The 27,581-nt window shown below is 45.2% G+C and overlaps 1 protein-coding gene across 8 annotated transcripts in view; it reads left to right on the forward strand.

The window, feature by feature from the left end:
• The window catches only part of SNX18 (sorting nexin 18), a 303,319-nt gene that overhangs the window by 16,760 nt on the left and 258,978 nt on the right, over positions 1 to 27,581 (forward strand). For 2 of the 8 annotated variants that reach the window (XR_011382048.1, XM_008262203.4), the window contains exon 2: positions 6,038 to 22,013. The exons of the other annotated variants lie outside the window; for them this stretch is intronic. Coding sequence is in view for 1 of the 2 variants with exons in the window: in XM_008262203.4 (XP_008260425.3) it covers positions 6,038 to 6,291 (254 nt within the window). In the remaining variant the exon portion in view is untranslated. Of the gene's footprint in view, positions 1 to 6,037; positions 22,014 to 27,581 lie in introns of those variants that run through there. 8 annotated transcript variants of the gene reach the window in all.

Here is a 27,581-nt window from a genome sequence, read left to right on the forward strand (position 1 = left end):
GTGAGCCGCGGAGGAAGGCAGTGCGCATGCGCATGCTGGAGTCCAGCGCTTAGCCTGCGGGGTGCACCCAGGCAAAGAGGACGCCGGGTCTGTTCTCCTCCGGTCAGAGAGGACAGGGTGCCAGCAAGATGCGGCTCCGGTTTAATGACACGCCCTGTAAATACTGGGATGCTTTTGAGCATGGTGCTGACTTCCTGGATGCTGATTCGTTGCTATGAGGGCTCTCAGGTTCTGAGCTCATAAGGTAATTTTATTAGTGAACCTTGTTTGGTTTGGTTTGGTTTTGTATTCATTGCAAACATGAGTAATGTAATCCCTCTAAAATTGAGTACATGTGTATTTTATAATACAAGAGCAGTGATTGTTTATTGCTTTGCTTTGTCCAACCTGAGCATGTTTGGAAACTTTGTAAGTCACAAAGAAAACAGGTGGGAGAGAAGTGGTGGTGCATTTAGGACCTCGGATGTATGTGGAGCTGGGTTTGGGGATGGGAAAGGGGCAGAGTGCCTCTTTTGGGCCTGGGCAACTGCAGGAAGTGTGGGATCGAGCCCTGTTTTGAGTTTTGCATGTGTACAGTCAGTCGGAGATTTTATAGTGAACAGGTCCTGAAGCAAAGCAAAAATACTGGTTTAGTTTTCCTTTTACTTCTCAAAATATGGAGAAAAGGATCCTCTCTTTGGTAGACAGTGACAGAGTTGAGTCCTCATCACGTCTTTTTTTTTTTTTTAATGATTTTAATTTTTAAAAGGATTTATTCTATTTATTTGAAAGGCAGAGTTAGAGATCTATTCACAGGTTCACTTCTGAGAAAGGGGGAGAGAGAGAGAGAGAGAGAGATCTTCTGTCCATCCACTGGTTCGCTTCCCAAATGGCTGCAATGGCCAGGGCTGGACCATGCTTAAGCTGGGAGCTTCTTCTGGATCTCCCACGGGGGATGGCCCAGGCATTTGGGCCATCTTCCACTGCTTTCCCAAGCACATTAGCAGGGAGCTGGATTGGAAGTGGGACTGCCGGGACTCGAACCAGTGCCCATATGGGATGCTGGCACTGCAGGCGTCAGCTTAACCCGCAGTACCACAGCGCTAGCCCCATCACCAGACTTAATACACTGACTTCCAGTTTTTGCCCATGAGGTGGGAAGAGGGTCTCCTGCCTGAGGATGCCAATGGAAGGATTCAGATTGGCACCCAGGAGGTGTGGTAGGGTCAGGAATTAGCATTTGGGCAATTCATTGTACCAAAATCTCATCTAGGGTCCTTTCAGCTTAAAAAAGTAAATAAAATGTGGGAGTCCACTCAGCTCTGCTTGTCCTATAGGGAGTCCTGCAGGGTGGACTGATGGGGCAGCCTGGAGGCCCTGTTCCTCCTTCAGGGATACAGTCTCAGCCGTTAGTAGTTCCTGAGTGAACTTGACATGCTGGGGAGAAATCCTCATGATTCATCAAACTAGCTAGATAGTGAATTGTGTTCTCACCTGCGCCTCATCTTTGTGGAATAGACTTGGAGCAGGGGCTTCATCCACGTCCCTCTTTGTGTCTTTGCCCTGGTTCCCTGGGGATGAAGCGACTGAAATGTGTCTAAGGACACCCTCCTGGGTGACTTTTGTCTGGCTGGGGACCCAGTGAACCATGTGGTTAAACTCTGTGACCTCACTTTCAGTAAGACTGACTTCTGCCCTTTAGACGTACCTGAGGAGTTCATTTTCAGCTGTGTGACTTGGGGAAGGAGTACAGCTCCATGTGTCAGCTGCTTGTGAGCAGTGTTTTCCCCAGAACCAGACAGTTGCTACTTGAAATTTTTTTAAAGATTTATTTATTTATTTGAAAGTCAGAATTACAGAGGAGAGCCAGGGGGATGAGGGGGTGAGAGAGAGCGAGAGAGAGAGCGTCCATCCACTGATTCACTCCCCCAATGGCCACAATGGCTGGAGCTGGCCAAGCTGAAGCCAGAAGCCAAGAGCTTCTGGGTTTCCCATGTGGATGCAGGGGTCAAGTACTTGGGCCATCTTCTGTCACTTTTCTAGGCCCATTAGCTGGGAGCTGGATCAGAAGTGGAGCAGCCAAGACTTGCACCATTGCCCATATGGGATGCCTACACTGCAGGAAGAGGCTTATTCTATGTCACAGCGCCAGTCCCTTTGTTTTATTTTTTAAGGATATATTCACTCTGCTCTGTGTTGTCAACCCCTTCTTATTTAATCTCAGGATTTAATACTTGCCTGCATCATCTTTCTGTAATAAAAATGTCATGCCCATGTTGTTCCAGGTACAACTCATATCCGTCTCAGCCCAAGAAAGTTCTATAGCTATAGACTCACATCCCCACATTCTCTGATGGCTCCTTTTATTTATTTATTTGTTAAAATTGGTGCCCCCACCTGAGTGTTATGTGCTATTTTGTTTATTCTAACAGTGATGCTTTTGCCTCAGACTTCATTGTTTAATTGTTCTCCCTATTCTCTTATTTCCCTTTTCCATTTGAAAAGCAATGTGGTGGCAGTGAAGCTTATGAGGGGCTGGGGGCCTGCTGGGAGGCGGGGTTCTCCTGAATTAGCTGCTTAAAAAAGTACAGCGTTTGAAATCCTTGCCTGTTTTTTGTATTGATTCCATGATAAAAATGTGTGGTCTTGTTCATTGGATTCTGGGCACCATTTTTAGCCTTTATTTCCACTCCTCTGGGGTTTGGTAAAAAATGCAGTAGGGCTGAGAGAATGCTTCGCAGAGATGCGGTGCTTTGTTACAGCTCTGCAGCTGGCTGTGTTGTGCCTCTGCCGTGATTCCTTAAGCAGCTCCAGATTAATTTTTCAGCCATCCTGCAGGCAGCAAGCCTGTGCTGAGCTACCTCTGCCCTAGCAGTTTCTTCTGCAGCCTCACAGTCCTCCCCTGCTGGTCTTCACTAGGATCTCGCTCTTGCTTTTCTCTTGATATTTAAAATTTAATTTTTTAAAAAAATGCATATTTATTTTGTTTGAAAGGCAGAGAGACAGAGACAGATCTTCCACCCGCTGGTTCATTTTACAAATGCCTGCAACAGCTGGGGCTGGGCCAGGCCAAAGCCAGGAGTTCATGTGAGTGCCAGTGACCCAACAACTTGAGCCAATACTGCTGCCTCCCAGGGTGTGCATTAGCAGGAAGCAGGAATCAGAAGCAGAGTTGGGACTTGAGCCCAGGCACTCTGATAACGATATGGGCATCCCAAGTGGCACTTTAGTTGCTGTGCTTTAAAAATTCTAAATATGATAAGATATGAAGTCTAGAAATGTGTACAGAATTCCCAGTTGAGAATTGTCAGGTCAACTGTGAGGACAGAGCTATTTGTAAGAAAACCCAAATTCTAGTTGTAATAATAATAATATTTTACATCTAAGCAATGCCTGCAATGTTTCTATTGGAAAAATATGTTCCCATATTTCCTCTTGTATGAACTGAGGTTTAGGGGCCCCGTGAGGAGAGGGAGGATGGGGGAAGCTTCCCGGGAAGCCTGGAGAGGGGTTTTACATACTCACCATGTCTTCTGACTCAGGGCAAATGAAAGTTGGGGACCTTGCAAGGAAGGTGCAGGCACAGGTGCATGGGGGGTAGAAGGGAGTATGGGAGGCCACGGAGGCTGGGAGAGGAGGCAGCAGCTGGCCTCCAGCACCCTGCTCTCACCAGGCCCACTCTTGCCTGTTCAGCCACTGATTCCTTTTATAAATATTTGTAGTATTTGCTTTGAAGTCATTGGCGCATTTGGACCCCACCTGGGCATCTCACTTGCAGGCTTCAAGGTCACGTCCTTGATGTCCTTGTATAAATGGCAGCCCCTGCCTATTGTGAAGTTGCAGTGAGGGTTGGAAACCATCTAGGCAAAGTGCCTGCCATGTATTATTACTCCATGGACTGCTCTTCCGTTCTTTCTGCCTGTATGACCCAGGCGCTCTGAGTATTTTCTGCTGTGATGCCAGTCACCTGTTACCTGGGGTACCTCCAATCAAAATCAGGTGAAAAATTAGTCAAATCTTGTTTTTTTGTTTGTTTCAGTTTCCTGTTCTTGTCGCCATTTTTAACCACGGATTTCAGAATTTCCAGTTTCAGTCTCATGTTTTGAGATTTATTTATTTTTTTTGTCCTTTAGTTCTGCCACTTTCTTGGGTCGTCTTGACTTTTTGGGTCATTTTGACTTTTATTTCTGTGAGTAAAATGTGAAACTTGCACAAATAGAATGAAGGTAAATGTGTTAGAAGAGGTTTTTCTTCTCCTTGCTGGGGAGAGGTCTTGCTCTTTTTGATTGGATCCACAAGCAGGCGGCCTTCAGTCTAGAACCCAATCCGTGTCTCTGGCAGGTGACAGGGACCCAAGCATATGCTGTCACCTGCTGCCTCCCAGGGTGTGTGTTAGCAGGAAATGGAATCAGAAGTGGAGCCGGGACCTGAACCAGGCACTCCAGTATGGGATGTGGGGATCGCAAGTGGTTGCTTGGCTGCTGAGCCACCGGGTCACCCCTCCGATATCCTGAAGGAGATTTGAGGAAATGCAGAAACAGGACATCTCCCTTTCATCTTTAGGTAAAACTGAGCGTCGCTGAAGCAAAGCTTTCTTGCTCCTTCCTCCTCCACACTGGCTGCCTTGCTTTCCTGTGGAGTGGGTGTTCCCAGGCTGCCCTCCTGGGTGTCCTGTTTCTTTCTGCCCACTCATCTTTTAGTCTGATTTAGTAAGAGTGGGCGCTACATGGAGTTGGGAAGTTTGCATTCCTACGCTGGCTGTGTTCATGTGATCGAAGCTTCCCAGTAACCCATGACTAATCCATTTCCTACCCTAAACACCCTCAGCCTTCTGTGTCCTCAAATGACCATGCTTCTGCGAGAGGCCACCCTCAAGCAGCCCGGCCAGGACGACTGGTGCCCACCCCCAGATGAAAGGCTAGCCCTCTTCTAGTGCCATTCTAAGTCATCATGAGGACAGATTTCAAACCCACTGATCCTTGTGGCCCCTGGGGAAGAAGTGGCGAATTCTTCCTGCTGCAGGCTCTGGGTGTGGGTGTCCTGACAGAAGATGGGGTCAGAACCAGGCGCGTGTGCCGAGCTCTCTGTCTGCATCACCAGGCCCTCTGGGTCCCGAGCACCACAGCTCCGCATTTAGTCTGGAGGAACAACACATGGGCCTTTTGCCGGCCTGGAGAAGCCTGGAGAAGTACAGCCTCTAATTGGAGGCTGGTGATGTATGCCAGGCACCCTCCATGACCCTGACATAGTTTCCAAAACATAACCTGAGTCACTACTCACATGTTTCAGAGGCTGGCTCTTGAGGAGCCTGATACAGTAATCGCTCAGTGGGACTTGCTGAGGAAGTGGGTTTGGATCCTTCATGGGGTTTTGAAAACATTTTTAGTTAAAGGATTTATTTTCATTATGTTTGAAAGGCAGAGGGAGATCGTCCATCTGCCTGTTCACTCCCCAAATGTCTGCAACATCCAAGGCAGGGCCAGTCTGAAGCCAGGAGCTTGGTCTCCCATGTGGGTGGCAGGGACCCAAGTACTTGAGCCATTACTTGCTGCCTCCCAGGGTGTACATTAGCAGGAAGCTGGATCACCAAGACTGGAACCTGGTACTCCAGTATGAGATGTGGGAGTCCCAAGTGGGGACTTAACCACTGTGCCATATGCCTGTGGATATTTTATATCTAACTCTCTTCAGTATATGTGAATGTGATGATGGCCTCACAGCTTTTAGTTTGTCTTTTTAAAGATAATTCCTTGCAGCTTATTGTCTGAGTAAGAGCATCTATACTTGGAAGAGATGAGAAATACTACAGATACTTGGTCAATATGGCAATATTGATACCAGTATAGATACTTGGTCAATGTGGTGTTTTCAGAAGCCGTGAGATTCCGTCCTTTTTTTTTTTTTTTTTTAAATGAATTATGTACAGTCGTCACTTTAAATTCCAAAGGACTTTAAAGCAGTTCAGGTGAGTATTTACAACTCAGGATTCTGTTTAATGTGTAGCGGTGCCATTGGGATATGTGTGTATGTTTGAATTTGTTATTGTTTTTAACTGCAGGAGCTCTTACCAAAGTGAAGGAGAGTAGGCGCCACGTGGAGGAGGGGAAGATGGAAGTCCAGAAGGCCGACGGGATCCAGGACCGCTGTAACACTATTTCTTTTGCCACTTTGGCTGAAATCCACCACTTCCATCAAATTCGAGTAAGAGACTTTAAATCACAGATGCAGCATTTCTTACAACAGCAAATAATATTTTTCCAAAAAGTGACCCAGAAGTTGGAAGAAGCTCTTCACAAATATGATAGTGTTTAATGACTGGACATTGGATTGTGGACTTCTTTTTTTTTTCCAGTTCAAGGATAATTCTTCAGCAGAATAAAAACTGCTATCAAAGAGCTATTGCCAACTATCAGTGGTGGTACAAGGATGGTTTTGTGTTCAACTGAAACCCAGCTGAATATATAATTATGTAGGAAAGAAACAGTTAATATGGTTATATAATAGGAACAGTACCACGCATTGTAACTAAATTATACTATGTATGCCTACACTACCATTGTAACTTTTGGAATAATGATTATACTATTTGCCTTATTGCTTTTTCAAGTATGGGTATTTTAGTGCATACTTTGTAGACCTCAAAACCCATGAAGGGTCTCAAAGAAGCTGGCTGGATCCAAGCCTGCTGCGGATGCCTTTTTACTCTCATAGATTGGGATTACCTAAATTCAACCTATTCTCTGTTTACAAACTCCAACTAGAGCAGCTATGCGACTTTGTGCCTTTAGACTCTTGGTTTTTCTTTTCTCCCCCCAAACCTCCCCTTTTTAAGTAAGCCACATCGTCTCTGATTGAAAGAGTGAAAGACCAGTGCATACAATGACAAACTGATGATAACCTCATGTTGGCGGTGGGGTTGGGATGGGAGGATCAGCTGTCATCAATTTGCACAGCAAGCGTTATCTCCTGCTAAGATGCTGGTGAGTGCTGAGGAGGGAGACTTGAAGTTCATCTTTGGGTGCGAAATCCATTAGGGAAGACACGGTGCCACCTGCCACCATCTTCCCGTAGACGCGACAGTAGCATAGCCTCTTCACACAGGTGTCCTGAGAACTTGGCGTGAAGATTTCAGCAGACTTGTTTTGCGACAGGCAGAGGAGGAGTCTGATCAATCAGAGGATGCAAGTACAGGATCAGTGACAACACACACTCGGTTTCAGTTCTTGGATGGGTTTGGTTTTTCTTTTTTTTTCTCTTTTTTTAGATTGAAGATTTAATACTCAGTTTTCTTTTTTTAATGGATCTACACTGTTAACTGATTGAGACTCCACTGTGATTCACTTGTTTACTTAATCAAAAACTTTCAGGGATGTCTGTAAATTTCAGTGTTATATGTGATGCAAAGTGGTGTTGGTTGATCTAAGGAGGGACCAGAAATAATTTCTACTATTCCAGATGCTGAAGGAAAAAAAATAATGATTTATAATGTGTTTTAAATAGTATTCCTAAGCCCCCACCCCGCAGGACTTTTACCCTTAAAAATTATTTTAAATATATTCTTTTACTGTTTCAAGGGAAATATAAATGGCTGATAAATACCAAAAAGATTCAAAAGCAGCTTAAGTTAAAAAGCACAAAGAGATTGCTGGCTTGACGTACCAGAATCTCAATTTTTTTTTTTATAGTTGCTGAGCTTAATAATGTGATTCTTGAGTTTACAGATTTCAGAACTGTCACTGAAAGGTTCAAGTATGTACTGTTTCTATAAAGTTGATCTTCCGCTGCCTCAGAAACTCCTGGGTACTGAAATGGTGACCCAGAAGTAAAGGGGTTAGCCTGAGCTGTTGGTGAGTGGTGATGAGACCGGAAGGGGTTCCATCTGCGGGTAGTCACGACAGGGAAAGGTTACTGGAACAATTACTCAACAGCACATTTGCTCTTTTGAAAAAGGAATCTCATGGGTTGGATTTTTCAGATCAAATTATTGTAATCTTGAGCATTGGTCAAAATTTTGTACCTTAGCTTACTGAGAGCCAGATTTCACATCACGTGGCTATGTCTTTACTACAGATACGTGCAACTGTCACCAAATATGTCGTTCTCTAAAATAATGTTTTTCATCTGTTGCAAAAGATAGTTCTATAAACAAAACTGATACATAAAAATATTAATTTTATTGCAGAAATTTGGAGGTTATAATTATAGCATTTAATCTAAGTTTGAGTCTGTACGGGACAAGTAAGCACTATACTTTTCCAATGATTTGAAAGTCACTTTTATATGCCTTGTTCTTTTGATGGCAGTTTGATTTTTTTTTTCTCTTCTCTCTTTTTTTTTTTCCTTTTTTTAGTAAAATCAGTAAATTTGTGCAATGGTAGCATGGAAGTTATTTGAGGTGTCCTGTATGTGCTTTAGCCAGGGTGGACATAGCTTAAGTTTGAAAAACATAAAAATGAAAGTACAAGGAAGTAAACAGTCACACTGCCTACTTCTAAGAGAATGGAGTTTCTTCATAACTACTTGCCGTTACAATGCCACTGATTCACAAGGGGTTAAATTAATTCTGCTGGGTAGGACACCAGAATTATTAGTGTTCATTTTCATCTAAGATCTTTACCCTCTAACGTTCTTGGTCCTATTGAAACATTTCAGTATATAAAAATACTGCAATGTTAATACCCAAGAGAAAAGCCATTATCATGTGAGTGCTGGTCAGGGTGATCAGTGTGGGACAGATTTTTTTTTTAAATAAAGTATCATACCCTTCATGCCATAATTTGTCTTTATTTCTGTACTTTGTGATTCTGGTGTGCAATGTGTTTGTAACGTGAGAGTGCACTGTACCTGAGCCTGCTTTGGGTATTTTAATGACAGATGGAGTTGATGATGTGCTGTAGCTGTAATGCAGTGAGCCTGGTTCTATAGCCAGCCACTGTAGTCCATTACGCTTGCAGGTTGTTGTAGCTGAAGGTACAATTCACACCTAGCATGAGGGAACATGAAACTTAAAGCCAGTGCACATAGACTCAAATATCACAGGAATCTGGATTTTCTGGATCTTCGCTGATGGTTGTCTCACATTTACTCCTAATAACACAGCAGAGTTTTAAATGGAGAATTTCCATTGTCTTACATTGTGCTGCTGTTCTCATAATTAGAGACTTGAAAAATGTTCTGATCTGTCAAGTTTGCAAAGCTTTTGTGTAAACCTCTAAATGTCATTCATTAGTCATTGTGTTGGCCATTTTTCCCCATCTATGTCTTCCTTTTTTCAGAATGAAACACCATGTCTGATACCTTTAAATCCGTATGCATTATCTAGTTTTCTCATTTTCCCACTTTTTCTTGGGCTAACAGAATAAGTAAAACAGGGTATTATTTATTTATTGGCTAGAAATGTTGGATATTGTTTTTATTTTCTTCAGAATGTTATGATTAGCACAGATCAGCTGTGTATGTCTTTTAAAAAAATAAACAAAGGTTGCTTTATTTCTAGGCTGCAATGGGATATTATAATTTTTTCTCCATTCGTCAAGGAGGCATTTATTTAATGTGAGACTGACACACAAAAGAAGAGCAAGTTCTCTGTCTTCAGCTCCCATCTCTAGTGGCCATGTAAATAGTTCCTTTGAAACACATTGAAGCTGTATAGCTATTTTGATAAATTTAAAACCATGAGTGTGTTAAGTGGTCCCTGTGGAATCTCTGCTTGAGTTAGGTGCATCAGTAATTCAGCATAGAGCAGTCACCTGTGAGGTGTTTTGCCATAAGTTACCATGAGCCCAATCCCAGTGCATCGTAGGTACTTGAGTAAAGTTCTCCACACATTCTGTTTGTTGCCAGAATCGGGCCAGCCTTGACCTTGCATAAGCCTAACTGTGACCTGGTGCATTCCACAAGGGGCCAAAGCATCATCTGGAATCCAGCTTGCACCTTGGTTGGGTGATGTCCCCTGATACTTGATCCTTACACCCTTTTATCTCCTGGTGGTCTGGCTTTCGTGGCCCCTTCCAGTATCTCTCAATAGCCCAAGCCGTTGTTCAGTTCACAGATCTGCTTGGATCAGTGTGGATGCTTGTTCCAAGCTGCACGGATCATTCATGGTCTGGGAAGACTATGAAAAGGAGATGTTCTCTTAGAGTGTGCACGGAAAGAAAGGAGCGGTTGCTGCCTCTCTAACATGAGCTTTACCTGATAACCCTCACAACAAGCTAGGAGAAGTATTTCATGTCCAGCTTAAATATAAAGTTTTCATTTTATTTGAAAGACAAAGATACAGACATCTTCCTTACACTGGTTCACTTCCCAAATGCTCCCTGCAGCCATAGCTGGGCCAGGCTGAAGCCAGGAGCCTGCACCTCCATCTAGCTCTCTTGGATGGCGCCCACGCACTTGAACCATCATCTGCTGCCTCCCCGCATGTGTGTTAGCAGGAAGCTGGATCCGAAGCAGAAGGACTCAAACCTAGGCACTCTGGTATGAGATGCTGCCATTCCAAGCAACGATTCAGCAAGCTGTGCCACACACGTGTCCAGTGTCCAGTTTATAGAAAAGTTAAAATTGGATCTAATACCTTTTACCCAAGTTCACACAAATTGAGTGATGATGCTGAGATCCAACTTGAGATGTGGCTTAAGTCTGTTCTTTTTAAACTGGATTATACTGGATGCCATCTCCCTGCTTTTCAGAACTCGCCTGACCACAGTCCACTGCTGGACTGATAGGGATCCTGTCGTTCTCTGTGCACTGGGGGCACACAGCTGCAAAGGGAGCCTCTCAGAATCTCTTTGCACCCATTGTTGCTGGGAAGCAGGAGAGCCACTGCTGAGCCCAGCAGCTTTGTCTCTTAGCAGGAAGAGCTGGTGACAGGCTGCTGGAGACCGGGCTGCCTGCCAGCTGGGACCTTCTGGTGCTGTTCCACTCCCATCTCCATGTATGTGTAAGTACATTTCAGTTGCCACATGAAGACTCTTGGCAGGGCTGACATACTCACATAGCATCCTATGTGAGTACTGGTTCGAGTCTAGGCTGTTCCAATTCTGATCCAGCTCCCTGCTCATGTGCCTGGGAAACAGGCAGAAGATGGCCTGAATCCTTGGGCCCCCTGCCACCCACATGGGAGACCCAGAGAGAGTTCTGGGTTCTGATTTCCATCTGATCCAGACCCAGCCCTAGCCACAACCATTTGGTAAATGAACCAGTGGGTGGAAGATCTCTCTCTCTCTCTCCATTCTGCCTTTCAGATTTTAAAAAATAATAAGAGCCTTGACAGAACCACAGGTTTAATTTCTGGTGACCAAAGTCAGGACTAGCAGTATCCATTTCTTCCTGGTCTCAGATAGGAGCAATAGGGAATTCCCAAGTGGTAAGCTCTGGTGAATCTGAGAAGTGATGCTAGGGTAGGATAGAGAAAAACACTGCTGTGCTAGGTCTCCAGGGTCAGAAACTGAGGCACTCAGTAGTAGAAAGCAGGCCTGGTCACCCCGGTCCCGGGCCTCTGATGTGTAGGGATAGTTAATAAAGGATGGGTTCATGGCTATGGCCTTTCCAGGCATCTCAACGTCTTCCCGCTCATCCTTGATCCCAGGATATCCCAATCCCATTACTCCTGTAGCAGAGATGGAGCTCCTCAAACTGCCATGTTAGCCAGCCTGCCTTAAAGGGTAGTCCAGCCTCACTGGATAGACTGGACCCGAAGTGTTCCAAGGGTGAGGCCAGTTGTCTGTATGAAGCCACCTTCAAGGGGCTCAAACAGTCAAGATATGTGTCGTGTTGTTGCTGTGTGTCCCATCGGTCCACCCTGGAAATGATCTCCAAAATGGCCAGGTGCGTTGGACCTTATTTTTCTAGTGGTGTAAGATTTCAGTCTTTGGACAGAATGCGGCGTTGCTGGACTTGTGCAAGCTGACGGCAGTGAGAAAGGCAATGCTTTGCAACCAGAGACCTGGTCCCAGCCCACTGTCTGCACTCTATGAACTCAGGCAGTTCACCTGTTGCTGAGCCTCAGTTTCCTCAGTCGTATGGTAGGCCTACTTAGATTTTATTGGATTGTTGAGGGTGTTCGCTTACCTACCATGTAAAGTCATTAACTTTTGCAATACGCCCTGTACATAACACACTTGGGAATTGTTAATAATTCCAGAACTAGGTACTTAAGGTATGATAGCCATATTCCCAACCATTGTGTGACCCTGGGCTATTCATTTCACTTTCCCCTTCACAGACATTCGAAAATTCAAGGTTTGTGAGAATCGAATAGCAGAGGAAAATCTCTGAGCTCAAGGCATGACAAAAGCAGGGACACCATGAAGACCCTCAGTGACTGAGAAAAGGTGCAATGAAGGATTTAAGTCACAGGAACCTCCTTGTCTGTTGTGCTATGGAAATTAAGGAATCCACACTTGGGTTCCAGGTAGGCAGGGCTTCCTGGAGCAAACCACATTCCAGCTCCCAGCCCCTGCTGTTCTGCCCAATTTTCTGCTGTCCACTGGAGTGGACAGGGGCTCCACTCTCCAGCGATAGCCCCCTGTCACTGAGAGGCCTCCTTGGTCCTCAAGGCCTGAGGGGTCTTGGAACAGTCCGTGGAAAATGCAGGTGGTGGCTGGAGGACTCAGTTACTAGGTTTTGTGTCTTATTTCATCACGAGGAGTAAGGCTTTGGGCAGTGTATCAGTGAGCAGAGAGGATGGGGGTCTGGAGGCCCAGCCAGGGACAGCGTCTCTTCACAAAGGTTCCGAAGGCCTAAGGTTTACAAGCTATGTCTTAAGAGACACAGTGTTGGGATGGCTGGGATGCTACTTCATCCTCAGACTATCTGTGGGGAGCAAGCCCTTTCTCTCTGGCAATGGATTTGCTGACAAAAGGATGGCCTCTAACTGATGCGGGGCACTTACAGCCTCCTGAGCAGCTGTCAGCAAATGCAAAAAAAAAAAAAAAAAATTCTGGGGCCTTTATGTGTCAACTGGAAAGCTTGCATTGACTTTGTCTTCTACAAATAACTGGCTTTGTCTAAAGGATTTCAATAAAATACCATAACAAAAAAGTTTGGAAATCTATGCATAATTTTTCCATCCTTTGTGTTTCCTGTGAATTTTTTGAAGATCCTTTTTATGTTCAGGAAGTTGGTGCATAGCTCCAGCCAGGAGTGTCTGATAGGACAGCTCAGGATTTGGCTTTGATTCACCTAACAGATATTGTGTTTTTTGTGTGTTCTTTCACATCTTTTTTTTTTTTTTTTTTTTTTTTTTTACCAGGCAGAGTGGACAGTGAGAGAGACAGAGAGAAAGGTCTTCCTTTTGCCGTTGGTTCACCCTCCAATGGCCGCCGCGGCCGGCATGCTTCGCTGGCGCACCGCGCTGATCCGAAGGCAGGAGCCAGGTGCTTCTCCTGGTCTCCCATGGGGTGCAGGGCCATCCTCCACTGCACTCCTGGGCCACAGCAGAGAGCTGGCCTGGAAGAGAGGCAACTGGGACAGAATCTGGCGCCCTTACCAGGACTAGAACCCGGTGTGCCGGCGCTGCTAGGCGGAGGATTAGCCTGTTGAGCCGCGGTGCCGGCCTCTTTCACATCTTAAAATTATGTGCTTGAGGCCTGGGACAAAGGGGCAGCCTGCTCCGGGCTCTGGCCTGCCCGGGAGGGTGGATGAGAGTCCATGCAACTAGGAAGCTGGAGTTCATGCCTGTGGGTGGTCTTCGGAGCGGCCAGGCCTGAATCAAATATCAGTGAAGGCCAAATTTGTGATTAGATGATTCATTCATTCCCCTGTCGCCCAAACTCAGAGTTTTAGAAAATACAACTTTTGGTGTTTGACTCAAAATGGTTCCCTTGAGGCGAAACTTGCCTTTAATAAAAAAAAAAAAATCAGAGTGCAGTTTAGTGTTTAACAAGTTAGATTTGGCTTCAGTGGATCCATGGGTGCCCCGAGTCTACATCTGAAATTACTTCGATAGCTCTTGGCCTTTGTGAGTTCTGTTGTCAGCCAAATGGAGCAAGGTGCTAACTGCATACCCATTACAAGGCTATAACCCCATGAGTGTGAAGTCCTTAAGTCTGTGTTCTCTGCGGGAACCAAGGCACTTTGAGAAAAAGTAATTTCAGAGAAAAGGAACTGCTTGACAAATGGTGATGTTTGATGGCTCCAATTCTAGAAGCCATGTGAAGAAAACTTGACCTTTTAGGTGCTCCTGTTGACAAGTGGCCTCATAAATTTCATAGGGTTGAGAAATATAGATACTGGTCATTGAAAAGCAAGGTGAGAAAGCTCCCTATATGCCAATAGAGAATTTTCCCAAGGAAAAGAAAAGAGGGAGGCAGAATGATATTTCGTATGCTACTCTTTGAAGAAAACTACATATGTTATACATGTGTGGATTACTTAGGAAAGTAAATGCAAGAAGCTGGGAGTAAGGTGACATGGTTTGTTTTTGGTGCTAGCAACTGTGAAGCAAGGGTAGGAGGGAGACTTTTACCTTATACCCTATTATATCTTTTGAATTTAAATGGTTGGGTGTATTTACTATTTAAAACACATCTGAAGATAATCTTATTTACAGAAGTGTGTCAAAAGGTGGATGGAGCTAAAGCTCTGTGCCAGCCCTTTTGAGACCAGTGAGCAAACTACAAGGCCCAAGAACAATCGTGTGCAGACAGTGGACTCACCACAATCAGATGAAGCTAATTTTCCTAGTGTTACTCTTTGTTGAAAGTCAACAGCATTAGGGGGTGTACTGTTAAGAGAATGTGTAGCCTGTAAAGACAGCTGTGACCACATTATATTGTACACATTGTTGGTCTTTTAAAAAATGCTAATGTATTTGAAAGGCAGAGTAACAGGGAGAGAGGGAGATCTTTTATCCACTGGTTCACTCCCTAAATGCCCACAGTGGTTGTGTCTAGGCCAGGCAGAAGCCAAGAGCCTGGAACTCCGTCCTCGTCTCATTTGGGTGGCTGAATGCCAAGCCAAGTAGCCGGAACTTGAATGGGCACTCCAGTATGGGATGTGGGCATCACAGGTGGTGGCTTGACCTGCTGCGCCCCAGTGCTTGCCCCTCTTTTGTTTTCTGAATCAAAAACCTTTCTCTTGCACCCTTCCCTGTGAAGCCCTGCATAATCTCCCCACCTCAGGCTAATCTTCCCGCTTCTCAGCATACCTGTCACTTGGTATAGAGCAACTACGGACCCTGAGCTAATGCTGGTTACTTTTCCCTTGTCCTCACATATCAGGTGTTTAACTTTGCTCTAGGTAGATAGCACTGTTTATTACCTGTCATTATATCCACTATTTTATCTGTAGAACTCCCCTATAACACCATTTTACAAATCAAGAAACTGGGGCTAGACATTTGTAATGGTCACAGCGTCACAATGTGGCAGAGCTGGGATTTGAACCAGGTCTCCTGACAGCAGTTTGAGTTCTTGAGGGCTTGCCCATGTCCTCATGGATACCAGGCACATCTACATGAAATGAGGAGGAGGTGTTGTGGATTTCTCCGAGACGTTGCCTGGCATCCCAGTGGTGGGCTCAGCGCAGAGCAGCGAATACTGCAGATGTACGATCAGGCAGTTTTGTGACTTACCAGGTTTGCAAATAATACTCCGCTGCACTTGATCAAAGAAAATGGTGAAAGGCTGCCTGTCTGTGCTGATGTCTCCAACACTAGCGGTCAGCCTTTTCTGAGGGCAGCTTTTCCCAAAGACACATGTCTCCTCTGGGCCAGCACAACAGAGCAGTCCCCAGGCAGTAGGGATCGGTCACAGGTGCGGCTCTGTTCCATGGAAGCGCTTTCTCTCTGCCCCAGCCTGTGGCATTCAGTTCTGTGCCCCAGACAACCCAGCAAAGTCCCCGTGCATCACACCCTTCTAAACCAGTGGCGAAGGGCTGTGGTTTTGGCTGTCAAAGCCACGTATACCAAGTTGCTGCCGTTTGTTCTCCCAAATGCAACCAGCAGAGTTTCAAAGGCTCAAGCTGTGCTCCAGGAATCCGGAGGACTGCGGGCCTCTGAGCAGGCTGCCGGGAGTTCTCACAAGAGGTCAAGACTGGAGAACTCTCCACCCTTGAAGTTCTTGGAGTCTGAAGCCCTGAATTAGTTGAGAAAGTAATAACTTGCCATACTGGTTATTTTGCTCCTTCAATACAAAAACTTTTTTATTTGTTTATTTGGCAGAGTTAGAACCATCTACTGGTTCACGCCCCAAATGGCCTCAATAGCCAGTACTGGTCCAGGCTGGAGCCAGGAGCCTGGAACTGCATCCAGGTCTCCCATGTGGTGGCAGGGGCCTAAACATTGGGCCAGCTCCCACTGCTTTCCCAGGTGCATTAGCAAGGAACTGGGGTGGAAGCAGCTGGGACTTGAACGAGTGCTCATGTGGGATGCTGGTGTTGCAGGCAGTGGCTTAGCTCCCAAGACAAGAACTTCCCATGAGACCAGACTTCTGACTTGTGTATTCTCCCTGTGAACAAACTATAGGAAAACAAATCACTGTACGAGGTTGCTGGGGAAAAGATAGTTATCTCCAGTGCCAAAATAGGATTAAGTCATTCAGATTCAAAAGCTTGATGCAGCCACTGGCCGAGTAGAGATACGCTGGACCCTGGGGTTGATGGAGTTCATTCATTCAGCACATACTAGTTCCTGGCACCAGTCTGGCTGCGGGAAATGTGATGAACAGAAACAAAAGCATATAATTGTGAAATGGAAGCTATTCAGAAGATAAATGCTATGGGGAATAAAAGTAGAGAAGAGGGGTGAGAGTGTGAGTAGTGATGGGGTGGGGAGTGTTTTGTTTTAAACAAGATGATGAGGGCAGACCTCCCGATGTGAAGTAAAGACCTGAAGGACTTGAGAGTGAGCCTCATGGATCTCCAGGGGAGGGACACTGCAGGGCATCAACAGCAGGTGCAAAGACCCTGAGGCAGAAGCTCACTTTGTGTGTTTGAAGCCCAGCAGGGAACTGTGTGGCTAGAGGGAAGAGTAGGGAATTGTGGTGATGGACATGGTAGATTTGATGAGCCAGAGTGAGTGGGAGGGGTCCGGATCACAGAGGGCCATCCAGGCTGTTGGGAGGAGCGTGGCTTTCCTCTTTCAGTGGGATGGGCATCCCTGGAGGGTTTGAGCAGGAAAGAGTATGAAGTGGGTCACGTTGTCAGGGGGTACATTGGCTGTTCTGGGGGGAGAGCCAGGACAGAAGCAGAGAGACCAGTTAGAAGGCACTTGGTAATCAGATGCAACAGTGGCTCATAGCAAGTGGTGGCGGTGGCAGCTCAGCACAGTTGGGTTGAGTCTGTTGGCCAGAGCACCATGTCCGCTATCTGCAGCTTGATTCCTTTCGCTATTTGAGGTCTCCTGTGTTTCCACATGATTTCAGCATTTTTTCTATATCTGAGAAGAATGTCTTTGGTATTTTGATTGGTATCACGTTGAATCTGTAAATTGCCTTTGGAAGAATGGACATTTTAATGATATTGATATTTTTCTAGTCCATGAACATAAAAGATTTTTCCATTTTTTGGTATCTTCTATTTGTTTCTTTAATGTTTTATAATTCTCTCCATAGAGATCTTTAACAATCTTGGTTAAATTTATCCCAAAGTATTTGATTTATTTTGTAGTTATGGTGAATGGGATTGATCTTAGACGTTCTGTCTCAGCCATGGCATTGTCTATATGTACAAAAGCTGTTGATTTTTGTGTATTGATTTTATATTCTACAACTTACCAAATTATTCTGTGAGTTCCAATAGTCTCTTAGTTATTTGGATCCCCTATGTATAGAATCCTGTCATCTGCCATTAGGGATAGTTTCACTTCCTCCTTCCCAGTTTGTATCCCTTTGATTTCTTTTTCTTGCCTAATGGCTATGAATAAAACCTCAGGACTATATTGAGTAGCACTGGTGACCTTGTCTGGTTTCGGTTCTCAGTGAGAATCATTCCAAATTTTCCCCTTCCAATAGGATGCTGTCCATGGGTTTGTCATAAATTGCCTGATTGTGTTGAAGAATGTTCCTTCTAAACCCAATTTGCTTAGCGGCTGGCACCGTGGCTCAATAGGCTAATCCTCCACCTTGCGGCGCCGGCACACCGGGTTTTAGTCCCGGTCGGGGTGCCGGATTCTGTCCCGGTTGCCACTCTTCCAGACCAGCTCTCTGCTGTGGCCTGGGAGTGTAGTGGAGGATGGCCCAAGTACTTGGGCCCTGCACCCTATGGGAGACCAGGAGAAGCACCTGGCTCCTGCCTTTGGATCAGCGCGGTGCGCCTGCCGCAGCGTGCCAGCCGCGGCGGCCATTGGAGGGTGAACCAACGACAAAAGGAAGACCTTTCTCTCTGTCTCTCTCTCTCTGTCCACTCTGCCTGTCAAAAAAACAAAACAAAACAAAACAAAACAACAATTTGCTTAGCGTTTTCATCATGAAAGGGTGTTGTGTTTTATCAAATGCTTTCTCTGCATCTATTGAGATAATCATATGGTTTTGTTCTTCAGTTTATTAACATGGTATATTATGTTGATTGATTTGTGATTGTTGAAACATCCCTGCATACCAGGGATAAATCCCACTTTGTCCGAGTTAATGATCTTTGTGATATGTTGTAGGATTTGATTGGCTAGTATTTTGTTGAGGATTTTTGCATTTATGTTCATCAGGGAAATTGATCTGTAGTTTTCTTTCCCTATTTCATCTTTTCCAGGTTGGAATTAAGGTGATGCTGGCTTCATAGAAAGAATTTGGGAGAATTCCCTCCCTTTCAGTTGTTTTGAATAACTTAAGAATTGGAGTTAGTTCTTTAAATGTCTGGTAGAATTCAGCAGTGAAGCTATCTGGTCCTAGGCTTTTCTTTGTTGGGAGAGTCTTTATTACTGATTCAGTTTCCGTCTTGGTAATGATCAGTTTAGGTTTTCTGTGTTTTCATGGCTCAGTTTAAGTAGGTTGAATGTGTCCAGGAATCTATCCATTTCTTTTTGGTTTCCCAGTTTGTTGGCATACTGCTCTTTGTAGTAATTTCTGATGAATATTTTTATTTCTGTGGTGTCTGCTGTTATATTTCCTTTTCATCTCTAATTTTATTGATTTGGGTCTTCACTTAACTTTTTTGGTTTGTTGGGCCAATGTTGTGTCAATTTTGTTTATTTCTTCAAAAAAATCAGCTCTTTATTTTGCTGATCTTTTGCATTTTTTTTCTTTTCTTTTTTTTTTTTTTTTTTTTTGACAGGCAGAGTGGACAGTGAGAGAGAGAGAGAGAAAGGTCTTCCTTTTGCCATTGGTTCACTCCCCAATGGCTGCTGCGGCTAGCGCACTGTGGCTGGTGCACCGCGCTGATCCGAAGGCAGGAGCCAGGTGCTTCTCCTGGTCTCCCATGGGGTGCAGGGCCCAAGCACTTGTGCCATCCTCCACTGCACTCCCGGGCCACAGCAGAGAGCTGGCCTGGAAGAGGGGCAACTGGGACAGAATCTGGCACCCCAACCAGGACTAGAACCCGGTGTGCCGGCGCCGCAAGCAGAGGATTAGCCTATTGAGCCGCGGCGCCAGCCTGTATTTTTTTTAATTTCAATTTTGTTGATTTGTTCTCTAATTATTTCTTTTTCCTACTAGTTTTGGGTTTGGGTTGCTGTTGTTTTTCTAGATTTTGAGATTCATTGATAGCTAATTTGTTTGGTGCCTTTCCAATTTCTTGAGGTCGGCACCAATTGCTATAAACTTTCCTCTTAACACTGCTTTGGCTGTATCCCTTAAGTTTTGATATGCTGTAATGTTGTATTAATTTGTTTCCAGAGATTATTTGGTTTCTCTTTTGATTTCTTCTATGACCCACTGTTCATTCAGGAGGGTGTTGTTCAGTCTCCATGTGTTTGCATATGCTCTAGGGATTCCTGATTTGCTAATTTCCAGCTTCATTTCATTGTGGTCTGAGAAGATTCATGGAATGATTTTGATTTTTTTTTTAATTTGCTGAGACTTGCTTCATGGCCTAGCATGTGGTCAATCCTAAAGAAAGTTCCATGCACTGCTGAGAAGAATTTATGTTCTGTAACTGTAAGATGAAAAGTTCTGTAGATATTTGTTAGGTTCATATGGTCTATAGAGTAGATCAATTCTGCTGTTTCCTTGCTGATTTTCTGTCTGGTTGTTCTGTCCATTGCTGAAAGTGGGGTATTTGAGTCCCCCATCACTAATTTATTGGAGTCTGTCTCCCTTTAAGTCCCTTAACATTTTCTTTAAATAGCCAGATGCCCTGTAATTAGGTGCATATACATTTATAATAGTTACATCTTCCTCTTGAATTGATCCCTTAGTCATCACATAGTGCCCTTCTTTCTCTTTTAACAGTTTTTGTGTTAAAGTCTTTTTTTCTGGTATTCAGAAGGCTACACCAGCTCTTTTTTGGTTTCTGTTAGCATGGAATATCTTTCTCTGTCCTTTCACTTTCATTCTGCGTGCATCTTTGTTGGTGAGATGTGTTTCTTGTATGCAGCAAATAGATGGGTTTTACCTTTTAATCCATTTAGCCAGTCTGTGTCTTTTAACTGGAGAGTTGAGGCCATTTACATTCAAGGTGACTACTGATAAGTAGCTACTTTGCCCCACCATTTTTCCATAAATATTTCAATTTTTTACTTTGTACTTTTATTGGGAGACTTCCTTCCTTTACCTTCTTTCGTAGTGATGACCATGTTTCTGTGTTTCTGTGTGCAGCATATCTTAAGCATCTTCTTTGGGGCTAGACAAGTGCTGACAAATTCTTTCAATTTCTGTTTTTTATGGAAGGTCTTAATTTCACCTTCATTGATAAATGAGAACTTTGCAAGTATAGTATTCTGGGTTGACAGTTCTTTTCTCTTAAGACTTGAATTATTTCTTGCCATGCTCTCCTAGTCTGCAGGGTTTCTGATAAATCTGCTGTGAGTCTAATTGGGGAACCTCTAAAAGTAATCTAGTGTTTCATGCACATTTTAGAATCTTTTGTTTTACTGTGGAGAGTTTGACTGCAATGTGTCGTGGTGAAAATATTTTCTGCTTATGTCTATTAGGAGTTCTATGTGCTTCCTGTACTTGGATGTCCCTTTCTTTCTCCAAATTGGGGAAATTTTCTGTTATTATTTCACTAAAAAGGCCTTCTAATCCTTTCTCTCTTTCCACACCTTCAGGAACTCCTAGAACCTGTAAGTTGGGTCATTTGATAATATCCTTTAGATTCCCAACCATGTTTTTTAGTTTTCTAATTTCTTGTTTATGGTCTGACTGTAAAATTTCCAAACATTTGTCTTCTAAGTCGGATATTCTTTCTTCTGCTTCATCAATTCTGTTGTTAAGGCTTTCCACTGCATTTTTATTTGTTCTGTTGAATTCTTTATTTCTAAGATTTCATTTTGATTTCTCTTTAAGATCTCAATTTCATGGGAGAAATTTTCTTTCACGTCATGTATGGATTCCAGTAGTTCATGCATTAGCTTCTGATTACTTCTAGGTAATCCTATGATCAATTTTTTTTTAAATTTCCATTTTTGGCATTTCTTCAATATCATCTTCACAATCTAGTATTGAACAGTTATTATATTCTTTTGGGTGTGTCACGTTGCCTTCCTTATTGAACTGGTGCATTTGTTGTTATTCATCATTTGTAAAGATACTCATTGGTTTCTTTTTCCTTTTCCTTTTCCTTTTTTTTTTTTTTTTTTTTTTTTTTTTTTTTTTTGCTGTGGCGTCATTTATGTTTGGACTATGAGTGGATTAGTGGAGTGTCTGCTTTCTGGGAATACCTAGAGGTATGTGGTGGGTGTGGTCAAGGAGCTCTGTTCAGTTCTCCAGGGTGAAGGGCATGTCTGTGGTGACACAGCCAGGTTTGAAGTGGTACATTCTTTCTCTCTCTCTTTTTAATCAGAGAGGAGGTTTGTTCTTGTCTGTTGGCATAGATTCAGCTGAGTTCCTCTCCTAAAAGGAGACCAGTGCCTGGGTGCTAGCCCCACTGGGTATCTTATTCGTCTATTCTGCCATACAAAGGATCCATACAGTCCTCAGTGTCAGTTCATATACCCCAGCAATGTCTCTTGCCAGGGAACCAGGGAGCCCTGATCATGTGGACCCTCCCATGGTGACTGCCCAAAGACCCAGCCAAAGCTTGAGTCCTCCCATGCTGCCTCAGTGTTTTAACAGTCCTGGCACATAAGCCTCCCACAGTCATGAGCACCCATCCCTGTCTGTGTTCCCCACTAGACTCAGATATCTCTGTTTACTGGCTCAGACAGGAGCTGGTGCAGCTGTTACATATGTCCAAAATGGCTCCTTCTCTCCATCAGTTTGTTACAGAATGCCATTGTAGGGTGACGGGGAGAGAGAAAACCTGGCCCCCCTTTGTTTAATTTGGCAGGTACACTATCCCCTGCAGGGCTCCAAGCCAAATTCTCTCTAGGCTCATCCTGCAGCTTTATTGCCAGTGGCTTGGGCTGCTGCAGTTTGGTCTCACCTCATTCTCCAATGGTGGTGCGGAGGCTCTCAGCTGTTGGGGTCCTGAGTTGTGTGTGTCCTCACCTTTCATGTAGGTCCACTGTGTCCTTCCAATTTGTGTAGAGTTTCCTCTGCTGTTTTCTCACTAACTCTTCCCTGAGACTGCACTCTTTTCACTTTTTAAAAACCATCTTTTCCTAGATTAGAGCAGCAAGCTCCCTCCCTACTCCACCATCTTCACAGGTCCTAATTTGTTAAATACTGATGAACAAAACATATCTCAGGAATGAGTGATTCACCTGGTGGTTGGGATGAGACCATCCCACATTGGAGTGCCTGGGTTCAGTTTCCAACTCTACCTCCTGACTCCAACTTCCTGCTGATGTGGACCCTGGCCCAAGTCGTTGAGTTCCTGACACCCACAATGGAGACCTGGATTGAGTTCCCAACTCTTGGTCTCTGCCTGGCCCAGCTGCCATTGGGTATGTGAACCATCCAATGGGAACTCTGTCTGTCTCTCTGCCTTGCAAAAAATGAAAATAAACACATAAATATATCATGAAATGTTTTCCACTCTTTAACGGACTCGATGCTTAAAAGCCCAGAAGTGGCCTCAGCCTGCCTGGGGCAAAGGAGCCTCTCCAAGGAGCAGCTATGGCCCAGAGGACAGCACATAGGGATTTCTAGAAGCTGGGTCTTCCTTTTCTGGCCCAGAGACTCTGGGCCATATCTTCAGTCCTCCTCTGTAAAGAAGGTTGTATTACTGTCCTGCTAAAAAGGTCGGGAAACTTTAAGATTATCATAGACAATGTTTCCTTCCTTCCTTCCTTCCTTCCTTCCTTCCTTCCTTCCTTCCTTCCTTCCTTCCTTCCTTCCTTCCTATTTATTTACCTATTTGAAAGTAAGAATTAGGGAAAAAGAAAGGTATCTTCCATCCACTGGTTTGCTCCCCAAATGGTCATAATGGTCAGGGCTGGACCAGGCCAAAGCCAGGAGCTGGGAGCTTCTTCTGGGTCTCCCATGTGGGTGCAGGGGCCCAAGCACTTGGGCCATCTTTTGTTGCTTTTCCAGGCACATCAGCAGGGAGTTGGATCTGAAGTGGAGCAGCCAGGACTCAAACCGGTGCCCATATGGGATGCTGGTGCTGCAAATGGTGGTTTACCAAGCTGCACCACAGCGCCAGCCCCATGTGCAGTGTTTTAGTTCCCTAGCCTTCCCAAGCAGCACTGCAGCCTACACCCATCAGAGCATTGGGCTAACCTGATGTGCAACCTTTTGTAAGCTGTTTCCTCCACTGTTTAGGCCTTCCAAGTCATCGTTGTCTGGCTCAAGCCGACTCTTCCCTTGGGCCTGGGTTCAGGTGTTACCTCCTGCTTGTAGCCGTCCCTGTCCCTGTCCCTTCTTCCAACCCTGTCTCTGTTCCCTCCCTGTGTTTCCAAGGTAGCCAATGGTTTCTTCTTCTTTGTTATTTGTGGCATGGGGTATAATTCTGCTTGCTTCTCTTCCTCCTCCTCCAGCCAGTCAGCTTCTTTCCTCTTGGTGTGCTTAGCCCAGTGCCTGGTATATTTATAGATTTTTTTTGTAAGAATGAAATTAGCATTGAGTGACTATTGAGTACTATAGTCTTAGTGTTGTGTTATATTTGTTCTACATTGTGCAAGCAAGCAAAGCAATTCATGAACTGAGATTTCTTTGCTTCAGGTTCCCTCCTTTCTGTTTTAAACTGGCTTGCAAGCCCCAGTCAAAAGCACAGAGAGGTCGCTGCCCACAACTCTTTCTTTTGAAAGTCTAAAATCTAGGCCGACACCTTGGCTCAATAGGCTAATCCTCCGCCTTGCAGCGCCAGCACACCGGGTTCTAGTCCCAGTTGGGGCACCGGATTCTGTCCCGGTTGCCCCTCTTCCAGGCCAGCTCTCTGCTGTGGCCAGGGAGTGCAGTGGAGGATGGCCCAAGTGCTTGGGCCCTGCACCCCATGGGAGACCAGGAGAAGCACCTGGCTCCTGGCTTTGGATCAGCATGGTGTGCTGGCCACAGCATGCCAGCCGCGGCGGCCATTGGAGGGTGAACCAACGGCAAAGGAAGACCTTTCTCTCTGTCTCTCTCTCTCACTGTCCATTCTGCCTGTCAAAAAAAAAACACAGAAAGTCTAAAATCTTCAACACCCATAATAATGACACAGTACTTTATCAGACTCTTATTGATGGGTATTTAGGTGAATTTAAAATGTTTTGTTACAAATGATTCTGCACAGCCTGAGTCATTGTATTAGTTCCTATTACTCCTGTAACAAAAGACCACAAACTCAGTGGCTAAAACTACACCAACTGATTTTTAAAATTTTAATTATTTTATTTTCATTTTATTTGAAAGAGAGAGAGAGAGATTGATCTTACATCTACAGGTTCACTCCACAAAAGCCCACACAGCCAAGGCTGGGCTAGGCCAAAGCCAGGAGCCCAGAACTCAATCTGGGGATCTCACATGAGTAGCAGGGACTCAAGTACTTGAACCATCATCCACGGCCTCCCAGGGTGAACATTAGCAGGGAGTTGGATTAAAAATAGAAGATGTGGCTGGCGCCGTGGCTCAATAGGCTAATCCTCTGCCTTGTGGCGCCGGCACACCGGGTTCTAGTCCCGGTCGGGGCGCCGGATTCTGTCTCGGTTGCCCCTCTTCCAGGCCAGCTCTCTGCTGTGGCCCAGGAGTGCAGTGGAGGATGGCCCATGTGCTTGGGCCCTGCACCCCATGGGAGACCAGGAAAAGCACCTGGCTCCTGCCTTCGGATCAGCGTGGTGCGCCGGCCGCGGCGGCCATTGGAGGGTGAACCAACGACAAAAGGAAGACCTTTCTCTCTGTCTCTCTCTCTCTCACTGTCCACTCTGCCTGTCCAAAAAAAAAAAAAAAAAAAAAAAGTAGACGATGTAATGAGACTTGAGCCAGCCATTCTGGAATGCAGCTGTTTCAACAGGCGACTTAATTGCTACACCAAATGGCCACCGCATAAATTTATTTCTGTACAGTCTTGGAGGTGAGAAATCCAAGGTAGATTTCATTGACCCAAAAGTCAAGCTGTCAGCAGGGCTGCATTCCTCTCTGGATGCTCTAGGGGAGAATCTACTTTCTTTTTTTTTTTTTTTTTTTTTTGACAGGCAGAGTGGACAGTGAGAGAGAGACAGAGAGAAAGGTCTTCCTTTGCCATTGGTTCACCCTCCAATGGCTGCTGCGGCCGGCACACCACGCTGATCTGAAGGCAGGAGCCAGGTGCTTCTCCTGGTCTCCCATGGGGTGCAGGGCCCAAGCACCTGGGCCATCCTCCACTGCACTCCCTGGCCACAGCAGAGAGCTGGCCTGGAAGAGGGGTAACCGGGACAGAATCCGGCGCCCCAACCGGGACTAGAACCTGGTGTGCCGGTGCCGCTAGGTGGAGGATTAGCCTAGTGAGCCGCGGCGCCGGCCAGAGGCTACTTTTTTTAAAAAAAGATTTATTTATTTGAAGGTCAGAGCCACAGAAAGAGGAGAGACAGGGAGAGAGAAAAATTTCACCCACTAATTCACTCCCCAAAAGGCTGCAATGGTCAGGGCTGGGTGGGTCTGAAGCCAGGAGCTTCTTCCAGGTCTCCCAGGTGGGTGCAGGGGCCCAAGCACTTGGGCCATCTTCCACTGTTTTCCCAGGCAGTTCACAGGAAGCTGGATCAGAAGTGGAGAAGCTGGAACTAACTGGCATCTATATGGGATGCCAGTGTCACAGGCAGTGGCCCAACCTGCCACTCCGCAACATCTGCCCAAGAATCTACTTCTCTTGCCTTTTCCAACTCTGAGAAGCCATCCGTACTCCTTGCTCACAGCTCCCTTCCATCTGCACAGCTAGCATGTCTGGTTGAGTCTTTCCCACACTGAGGCACCCCAACACAGACTCTTCTGCTTTCTTTGTCCACCTTTGAAGGACACTTGGGATTACACTGGGTGTACCTGGTGTAATTAGGAGACTTTTCTGAGGCTGGTTAAAAGGCTTAATTTCCCCCTTCCATGCACATAGCATATTCCCAGGTTCTGGGAATTAGGAGGTGGGCATTTTGGAGGGGAGAGGGTATTATGCGGCTTACCACAATCATATATATTTGAGTATTTGTATGATTATCTCTAAATGAATTTGTAAGATTGGGTAGGTTTGCACAAAAATTTCAGTTGCCTATGTAAAGTTTTTTGTAAGATTTATTTATTTTTTTGAAAGGCAGAGTTAGAGAGAGAGAGAGAAGGAGAGACACACAGAGATCTTTCATCCACTGGCTTACTCCCCAAGTGGCCTCCATGGCAAGGGAGTAGGGGTAGGCCAGGCTGATGCCAGGATCCAAGAACTCCATCCAGGTATCCCACATGGGTATCAGGGGTCCAAGGACTTGGGTCATTTTCAGCTGCTTTTGCAGGCCCATTAGCAGGGATCTGGATGGGAAATGGAGCAGCCAGGATTCAAACCAGCACCCATATGGGATGCTAGCATTCCAAGTGGCAGCTTAACCCACTATGCCGCAATGCCAGCCCCAAGTTTTTCATTTTTCCTGGCACTGTATGTGAATCCCTATTTCCTTTACCCTCTCCAACCCTGAATCTTTTTTTAAAGATCTATTTATTTATTTGAAAGTCAGAGTTACACAGAGAAGAGAGGCAGAGAGAGAGAGAAAGAGAGTCTTCCATCCGATGGTTCACTCCCCACATGGTTGCAATGGCCGGAGCTGCGCCAGTCTGAATCCAGGAGCCAGGAGCTTCCTCCGGGTCTCCCTCACGGGTGCAGAAGCCCAAGGACTTGGGCTATCTACCACTGCTTTCCCAGGCCATAGCAGAGAGCCGGATCGGAAGTGGAGCAGCCGAGTCTCGAACCAGCGCCCATACGGGATGCTGACACTTCAGGCCAGGGCATTAACCCGCTGCACCACAGCGCCAACCCCCAACTCTGAATATTTTAACATCTTAAATATTTGCCTGTCCCTTTGTTGAAAACAAGTTGGTCCTTTGGGTTTGAAAACTAAACGAATCTCACAAGTCCATTTTCATTAAGAAGCTGATGGGACCCAGAAGTGTCCATGGTGGAAAATTCAACTGTGTTTGCCTTTCCAAGGACTCATATGATGTTTTTCATTTGCTTTAGGTTAGTGTTTAAGTTTTCATTCT

This window comes from Oryctolagus cuniculus, chromosome 14 (genome assembly GCF_964237555.1).
Source record: "Oryctolagus cuniculus chromosome 14, mOryCun1.1, whole genome shotgun sequence".
In the NCBI taxonomy this organism is placed as follows: Eukaryota; Metazoa; Chordata; class Mammalia; order Lagomorpha; family Leporidae; genus Oryctolagus; species Oryctolagus cuniculus.